At 40.0% G+C, this 9,668-nt stretch overlaps 1 protein-coding gene across 1 annotated transcript; it reads left to right on the top strand.

Annotated features, from left to right (window-relative positions):
• Positions 1-219: 219 nt before the first annotated feature.
• On the top strand, positions 220-3,695 carry ANKS4B (ankyrin repeat and sterile alpha motif domain containing 4B). The gene has a single exon (XM_089674775.1). The coding sequence runs from the start codon at positions 220-222 to the stop codon at positions 1,288-1,290; it is 1,071 nt and encodes a 356-aa protein (XP_089530901.1). The 3' UTR covers positions 1,291-3,695.
• The last annotated feature ends 5,973 nt before the right edge of the window (positions 3,696-9,668 follow it).

A 9,668-nucleotide genomic window follows, 5' to 3' on the forward strand; every position in this document is an offset into this window, starting at 1 on the left:
AAATAAAATGAAATATACAGCTAATTAAAACATCTACATAATTAACATGGCAGGTTGGATGACCACAGTATTCAAGAGCAGAAATCTCTCTGCCATATATAATATTGGAAGGTTCTCTGTGATTCAATTATTTAGCGTCTATTTAAAATCAAAATATCAATGATTAGTTGGTTTATTGTCATTAAATATTTACATTGGATTTTAAATATTGTTATCTATATGATTTTCTCTTTTAGTGGGGACCCAAACAAAAGTGACATCTGGGGAAACACTCCATTGCACCATGCAGCTGAGAAAGGACATGCAACTTGCGTGGCCTTCCTGGTTAATTTTGGAGCAAATATTTTTGCTTTGGACAACAAACACCATTCACCACTGGATGTGGCCAACTTGAAAGGTCGTACAGATTGTGTCAGGATTCTGGATGAAGCAGCCAACAAGCAGACATCCTTGAATCCTAAAAAAGTGGCTAAATTAAAAGAACAAGCTTTAAAAGAAGCTGAAAAGAAGATTATAGAATGTGAGAAGATCCAAGATAAGCATCAGAGCCAGATGAATAAAAATTTCAACAGAAACAAGACTGGAACAATCAACTCCGCAAAGGGTACACTGTCAGGTTCTGTTGGCGCTCGTTTTTCTACTCCCTCTACTGTGAGTAGTTTGACCAAAGGATTAAGGAACACGCTACAGCTAAAAATGAAGAGGAAAGATAAAAATACAGTTGATCGAGAAACAGTAAATAATATTATTCTTGCCAAAGACGAAAGTAGTGGAGGCCAGCGTACCAAGATCACAGATGTTTTTAGTGAAATTATTGAGGAGACAGATATGGAAGAAGAAAAGCAGTCTATCTTCAATCGACCAGGCCTTGGGAACATAGTTTTCAGGAGAAACCTAGCAATGGGAATCAACACTGATTTTGGAGAAGATTCCCTAGCTGAAGATGATATGACGTTAAAAGTGCAAAATGCATTGTTTGCTGAGGATGGCAAGAATAAAAATGAAGATGATGGTGAAAATATTAACTTAGCTTGGAATGATGATGAAGTGGAAATAGATGAGGAAGAAAGCTCCCCTCTCAAGGTCTTCCTAGAATCTCATAATTTGCTGGAGCTTCATGTCACACTTTTAAGAGAGAAGATAGACTTAGAATCTCTTCTTTTATGCACCAATGAAGACCTGCAAAACATAAACATACAACTTGGTCCAAGAAAGAAGCTCCTAAATGCGGTGGAAAAAAGAAAGCAAACCCTGAAAAAGCCTGGAAAGACTATAGACACTAAGTTATGAAATCACCCCTTTATTATGATTCTGAAATCAGAAACATTGTTGTACAAATATGCAAGGCAAAATTACAAGGTGACTCAGGCATCTGTTTTCCATAGTCTGAATATCTAAGGCTAACTTGGAATGGAGAGCTAGTTCTCATTTTGTTTTGAGTTTCTACTACACTGCTTTTGTAGATTACACTATGTGATATGATAGGTAAAATGACCTACTGATATCACTCTTCATTAATGACAACATTTGCTTTTTTCCTAAACTAACTTATATCTATATATAAACTGAAAATATTTGAGTAAAAGGCAAAGCCAATGTATAGATCTGGTGCTTCTGAAACAAGGCCAACCCCAACAGCTCTAATTAATAAAGTCTGAGCTTGCAGCACTCTTTAGAGTTATTTAGGAAGAAAATAACAATACAAGTGTAACCCTCTTTTGAGGGGGGGGGGGGGGTTATGAGAAATAACAGGATATTGTGCAAAATCTGTAGGTAAATAGGATAAACTGAACCTTCGCTAAGTGAAGTGGAAGAATGGGTTTGATAATACAGTTGACAGCGCCTCCATCCAGGACACAGCCTCTGTGAACAGAAGGGATTCCCTACCTGGGAAATAAATCAGTAATCTAAACAAAGTTATTGGAAGAACTACTGCAACCAGCATAAAACATTAACCAAAGCATATGGATGCACAACGATTTTAGAAATAATACAAGCATTATATATAAGAAGAGATTAAAAACAGTACATATATATAATGAACAAACATATATAATCAGCAAAGGACCCCATAAGAGTCCTGGTGGAATTGTGCATATACACTCGGGTATATATAGAATAGTTATTCATAGAGATACCTTTTAGATGAATGTTACAGCAAAGTCCAGTTTCAGGGCCACTGAGGATGATGTGGCATCGATCTTTGTAGCGAAGACCTGAAGACAGGTCAGCGGTCACGAGGGTATCTTCCAACTGTTGTTCGACCAGCCTGGAATGAAACTTCTCGCTGGCAGGAACTCAGAGTAGGCCAACTTACTCTGCACTTCAGTCCCTCCCTAGTTGTTTATTATAGGCTCTTCCGGTCCAGGATTTAGTAGCATGGAGGGCAGCAGATCCCCATCCAAGTGTTCCAAACAAAAACAATATTTCATGCAAAGACCTTCCTCAGGCTAGAACCAATAAATACTTGTGAAGATCAAACTTCACAGCATAAATAGACACATTTTCAATCTTCAAATCATCTACAAATGAATAAATATATTACAAATGTGATATGCCCAAACATAATAAAATGGTATCTAAACAAAACCACATGTAAAACAAGTAGATCTCTGTACCTAAAGAAACAAGTGCAAAGTTGTTTAAAGGAGAAGTACAGCCAAAGTTCTTTTGGCTGTACTTCTCCTGTGACCTGTTGGCTGACATCACTAAGCTGGTCCAGGCTGGGGTAAGATCCTGATTTCAAAGTCGGGATCCGGTCCAGGCTAGGGAAAGATCCCGACTTCAAAGTCAGGATCCACCCCAGAGTCTGAAGCAGCACCTGGCTCAGACTCCCAATGAGTGCCTGAGAGCCTGAGAAAGCAGCTCCCTCCCCCTCCACAGCCCAATGATCCAGTGAGCGCTGGGGGGGGCGGCAGAGCAGACAGTGGTGACTGACAGGCACCACTCTCTGCTCAGAGCGGCTGTGAGAACCCTTAGAGCTGGCGGGGGACAGATGCAGCATCGGACTGATACATCCACCTACGTAAGTATAATGGGGGAAAAAATTAAAAGCCCTAATTCTTTTACACCCTGAATCCAATACACTTCCTTTTTGTTACACAATAATTCCCTGTCATCACCACTCCTATTCTTTGGTAAATGCTCTATCACTATGAATGCCAGTTGTGAGATCGAATGAGAACATGAACATGAGATCCATGTTCTCCAGCAATCTCACAACTGAGGTTCATGGTGATAGACCATATACCAAAGAATATAAGAGGTGGTGACAGGGAATTATTGTTTAAACCCTGAATCCAATACACTTCCTTTTTATTAAACACCCTACCAGGGGCGGACTGACAACTCATGGGGCCCCCGGGCAATAGGGGATCATGGAGCCCCTGTGTCCTTGCCCAAACTCAAAAAAGCCTATGAAAAAAGGGGCATCTCATGGAGCCGCCCTACTGACCCCGGGCCCTCGGGCAGTGCCCAAGTTTCCAAATGGTCAGTCCGCCCCTGCACCCTACAATCCCATGGTCTAACTTCAGATTTTGATGTGAACTTGTTTCTTTAGATACATAGATCTGCTTGTTTATACAGCATACGGTTTTGTTTGTATACAGTTTTATTATGTTGGGGTGACATTTTTGTTGTACACTTTTCTATGTACTTTTTAGCACTATTTTAATAAATCCACTGGATTATCTGCACCATTTGGAGCTTTTTCCTTTTTATTCATATATATTGTAAGAACATCAAACTCATAAAAGTTGTGATCAAGTTGTGGCAGGTGCCTTTACTCACCTATTGTGGTGGTAATTCAATTCATAAGTGTGCTTTGACTTCTTTAATCTTAGGGTCCACCTATTTTGTAAATGGTTTGTATTGTTGGCATGGAGAGTGAATCACAAGTGGAGTATTGATTCCTATGCTGAAGCACAGTACAATGGATTTGAAGATTTTGGAGTGTACTATTTACATACATTTTTCACATGGTATGTGGTGGTGTATAGGTTGCCAAAGTGCTGCATTTACTATTTCAACATTTATATGGGCCTTATATCAGGATTTATTGGGCATGCAGCTGCCATTAGCATTAAATTCTTGTTCAGATTATTGTAAAATTACAGGGTGTGTGCAGATTGTTGTTGTTTTTACAGTATAAAGCTGGCCATAAATTGATCAAAATTGGGCCGATTCAATGTGTGGTCATCTCTGCTCAACAGAAGTTGATCATTTGACTTCTGTCGCAAGGGAATGTTGAAAACCTTTCTGTATCAAAGACTGGTTTATGGCCAACTTAAAATGGTAAAAAAACTCTGCTGTAAAACTTTCTTTTTAGGGTCCCCCAGGTGGGTTATACCATAATTTGTGTCATTCCGGAGACGGATGTGACATCAACGCGAATGGTGCTTTTGCGCCTCGCAGTTGAGATGAATGCCGGGGACCACATAATGGGCGCCATCTTCCTCTCCAGCAGACATGCACTGCACATGGAAGGTAATACATACATCACACCCACTTTGGAACCTACAAAAGGCCACTATTGGCATTATCAAACACAGCTTTTAGTATCTAGCTTTATCCTGGAAGGAATCACATATATTGTGCCCGCCACTGATCCCCTGGAGGGTTGTGGACTGAACAACAAGACTAAGCTTAGAATTTTCAACTTGAACACTGTTACATTGCTATGCAGTTTATGATGACCTAAATGCCAGCAATTACTTTTGATATTTATTTCAAAAATAGTTTTTAAACTATATAGCTCATATATTCAATATATTCCATTGTTGTTTTAGACGATATAATATGCATTATGGGGAAATATGTAACTTACCTTGATTTTCCCCTTAATCTATGTGTCCATTAAAAGGACACAAATTACCATGATCCTTATAATCCCACAAACTTATATATTTGATGCCCTGTTGTTTCTTTAAGATATTATACATAGCATTATACATATATATTTTGTTATGACAGCGCTTGTGATGTGGCACTTGTGGTCTTTGCCTGTCAGTTGATGACCTCAGCTATGGAAGAAATTTGCCTTCTAAACACAGTGAAGCATTTTCTTTTTATTTGTGGTGGCTATGTAAGTCATGTATCCCATATGGCTAATTTATTACTATTTAATTGTAAGGATATGTACATGACTTACATAGTGGTGGCTATGTAAGTCATGTATCCCATATGGCTAATTTATTACTATTTAATTGTAAGGATATGTACTGATAATTGATTATTGCTAATAATTTTTGTTATAGAGTGGTATCCTTTCCCTGAGGAAGAATCTGTATTAATGTATTCGAAACACATTGGATCCCAGGCTGAATATATCTGCAGTCAAACTTGAGATTGCAAGACGGAAATCAGCTCTTGAGGGATACCACTGGATACATATTGTAAACAAATCTTTGTAGTATATGTTTTGTCAAAAATTGTTGCTCATTGGTCAGTATGTACTGCCTACCTGATATACATCAATGTGTCAGATAAAAGAAATTTGTTTAAATAAAATGTTGATCTTTTTAATAATTGGTTTCTCTGTATATACTTCAAGGTTGCCTTAAAAATCCCACAAAATGTAAGGCAAAAATTCTCTCTGTATGCCATAATGTGCTAGTATGCATGGCATATTAGTACATTATGACAGACTTACCTGTCAAACGGTGCCCTCCAGTGCTGCGATGGGATCGATCCAGCAGGCCCTCCACGCTTACATCTTCACCTGGTCTTCCTTCCGGGTCTTGTGCTTTTGTCCTTTGTTGGGCCGCAATGATGCCACTCCCATGCATGTGCATGGGAGTCACATCACCGCAGTACAGATCGAGGCCGTAATGTATGCTCAGCTCAGCGTACATGATGACTGACAGACAGGAGGATGCATTTATGGCAGAAGAGACCAATAGGGTCTGTCATAAATACCTGTATGTTTGGCAATTTGTTTAAAAATTAACTTTACTTCCACTTTAAGGCTTGGGCATCATTTTGGTAGGATTAGAGTTTGGGTTGGGTTAGTGTTAGAATTATGGTTACTTTTTTGTTTCTAATATAATAATTTATTTCTCCACTCCTAATATTTTAGGAGGCCATCTTTGGGTTATGTGGTCCTTTTTCGGATGTGTTTAGTTTCCTGGCAATTCAGGGAAACTCAAAATGCAAAAACAAACCTGCTCCCTTACAACCAAAATGGACTGATTTGTTTTTGGATGTAACCAGATGTACTGAATAATGCACACATTTGGGATAAATTTAGCATTTTGTTAATAATTCATAAATTGATGTGTTTGGGCATCCAGTATTGTAAATGAAGTGCTTTTAGCAGAGCCTTTCTATACATGCTATAGGTATGTACCGTAAATTATATATTTTTACAATAACATGAAAATAAAAGCATATTGTTTTTGAAGTATGTAGCAAAAGCAAAGACAAACATGTCCTCATTTAATTGTGGTAATACACAAAATAGTTAGGAGGTATTAGCACATGATTCTGCTAATAATAAAATGATAGAATTTAGTATTCAAGAAGGGATTAATTATTAAATATGATAACAAGTTTGCATAATATTGTTATGTAGCATGTTTATTTAACTTTTTTTTTTTCTCCTCCAGCGTGGGTTGCATTCTCAATACTGAAGACTTCATGTACTGGCGGGTATTATTAATACACCATAATAAAAATGTCTTTCAATAGCAACTTCACCCCGACCTCACTCCACAACAGTCAGTAATCAAGAAATTTCATCTGCTATTGAATCCATAACTGTATAGATCCACCTATAGTACAGTTTATTTTATTACTGAGCTCAATAAAATGGATAGAAAAGGTTAAAGGAAACCGATGAGAGAAATCAGGAGTCTGCATTTGCTGGCCTCCTCCAGTCCATGCAAGCTGTCTAGCTGTAATTCTAATTCAATGGGTGTAGTACTTTCTGAGACTCTAAAGACATATCCCAAGTATACAGATTATAGAACTGACTTCAATTCTGTATTTTAGTTTCAGGCCTGTGATTGAGTTAGGTACAAAGTGCTTACAGTCGCAGTCATAGCAGGTAATTCGCAAATAGCTGTGACTGCTGACAGCCTGTCATTGCACTCTACAGGCTCAGCGACTGCAGCTATCCACACACAGCTTTCAATCTCAGCTGTAGGAATCAGTAGATTCTTGCCACTGGGATTCACAGGGTGTCTACATGCCCGTGCAAATGGAGCACCCCCCCCCCCACCACCACCACCACCACCACCAGCACCACCACCTTCTGAGTCAACCCTTGTCTCCAAACACCTACAAGCAACATCCTTTGGTTCCACCACCTACCAGTACCACCCCTTTTAGTGAATACAGAACCCGGTATCATTTTGTAATGTTAGGCAATTTGTATAGAATTTGCTATAGATAACATAAAAAGCAGTAAAATAGATTCCCTGCTGCCAAAAGCAAAAGCACACGCAGGCCTAATATCTCCTACAGCAACAACAGACCCACTTCAGCAACAATAGATCTCCCAGTAGCCAACAACAAACCCCTCCCTCAACAGTAGATCCCTCCCAGCAACAAATCACCCTTCAGTTACAATAGACCCCTCCCTCATCAAGAGACTCTCCAGCATCAATAGATCCTCCAGAAGGCAGCATCAATAGATCCCCCCAGCACCCCTTGCCATTACATACATTCAGTGCTGGAGGTGCCGAAACTGCATTCCCCCATGTTCCCAATGGGGAAAAAAAGCTAGACAACAAGCATTCAAGGCTTCTATGCATGAAGGTAAAAAACCTGTGTACAGCAGCCCCCCCCCAACCCCCTCAATACTCAATACTTACCTGAGCCTCATCGCGATCTATCGATGTGAATGACAGCCTCGGCTGTCATGGGTTTCTGCCTCCTAATCGGCTGAGACAGCAAGCGGGAGCCATTGGCTCCTTCTACTGTAAACCAGCCAGCCAGTCAGCCAATGAGGAGAGAGAGGGGGTGGGGCCAAGTCACGGCTCTGTGTGTGAATGGACACACAGAGCAGCAGCTCTGGCACCCGACAGAAAGGAGGTGCCAGTAGAGACTGCGGGGGACTTGAGAAGAGGAGGATTCAGGCTGCTCTATGCAAAACCACTGCACACAGCAGGTAAGTAACATGTTTGTTATTTTACAACAAAGAAAAATTAACCTTCAGAATCACTTTAACCACTTGCCACCCAGCCACTGTAGATATACGGCGGCAGGGTGGCACTGACAGGCAAAACCACGTTTTAAAACATGTGTTTTGCAAACAAATAGGGGGCGCGCGCGAGGCGCGCCACCGCCCTATCTGTCCCACCGATCACCGCCGGAGATGTGAGTCGCCGGGTCACAGCCGGTCCTTAGCGGCTATCTCCCGGCGATCGGCGGCAAACAGTGACAGACAGCACAGCTGCAGTAGCTGTGCTGTCTGTCACTTCCCTGTCAGCTTGAGGATGAGCTGATCGAGAAAGAACAGTTTCTCTTTCTCGATCAGCCTTGTCCCACCCAGTACACACCCCCACCCCCTAGTAAAACACTCCCCTCACTCCTATAACCCTTCCCTGCAAAATAAAGTTAACCCCTTCCTCCCCATTGCCATTAGTACAGTGTCAGTGGTTTTTTTTTTGCACTGATCACTGTATTAGTGTTTTTGGGATGTCAGTGACCCCAAGTCAGTACCCCCCAAAGACAGAATGTCCGCCGCAGTCCCGCAGACCCGCCATAAGTCGCTGGTCGCTGCCATAAGTCCCTGATCGCCGCCATAATTCGCTGATCGCCGCCATTATTAGTATAAAAAAAAACTAAAAATCCCAGTATCTTTCCCGCCATTTGTAAACGCTATAACTTTCACGTAAACCAATTAATTTACACGTATTGGGTTTTATTTTTAGAAAAGACATGTCGCAGAATGCATTTTGGCAGAAATTTTATGACTAAATTTGATTTTTGCATTTTTTTTTACTGGACATGTTTTATAGCAAAAAGTCCAAAATATTGTTTTTTTTTCCTCAAAATTGTCAGCCTTTTTTTTTGTAGCGCAAAAAATAAAAAACGCACAGGCAATCAACTACCACCAAAAGAAAGCTCAATTTGTGGGGGAAAAAAAGATGTAAATTTCATTTATGTACTGTATTGCATGACCGTGCAATTGTCCGTTAAACTAGCGCAGCGCTGTATAGCAGAAAAATGGCGTAAATTGCAGTATCTATACCATAGTTTGTAGACGCTATAACTTCCACACAAAGCAATCAATATACACTCATTGGGATTTTTTTTACCAAAAACATGTAGCAGAATTTTGGCCTAAATTTATAACCAACTTTGAGTTTACTATATATTTTTTATAGCTGAAAGTAAAAAATATTGTTTTTGGCCTTTTTTTGTTTATAGCTTGAAAAATAAAAAGCGCACAGGTGATCAAATTACACCGAAAGAAAGCTCTATTTGTGTAAAAAAAAGGACATAAATTTCGTTTGGGTGCAGCATTGCATGACCGCGCAATTATCAGTTGAATTAGTGCAGCACCGAGTAGCAAAAAAGAGACCTGGTCATTAAGGGGGGTAAATCCTCTGGAAGTCAAGTGGTTAAGACAGCCATAGCCATTGTTTATTTTTTTCCCATTCAGCCATTCAAAAATTTTAATGGAGAAATGGTGGTGATAACTAACATCTGGGCCTCTTTAC

This window comes from Staurois parvus, unplaced genomic scaffold (assembly GCF_062004578.1).
Source record: "Staurois parvus isolate SC_StPar_1 unplaced genomic scaffold, SC_StPar_1.0 ptg000152l, whole genome shotgun sequence".
NCBI classification, from domain to species: Eukaryota; Metazoa; Chordata; class Amphibia; order Anura; family Ranidae; genus Staurois; species Staurois parvus.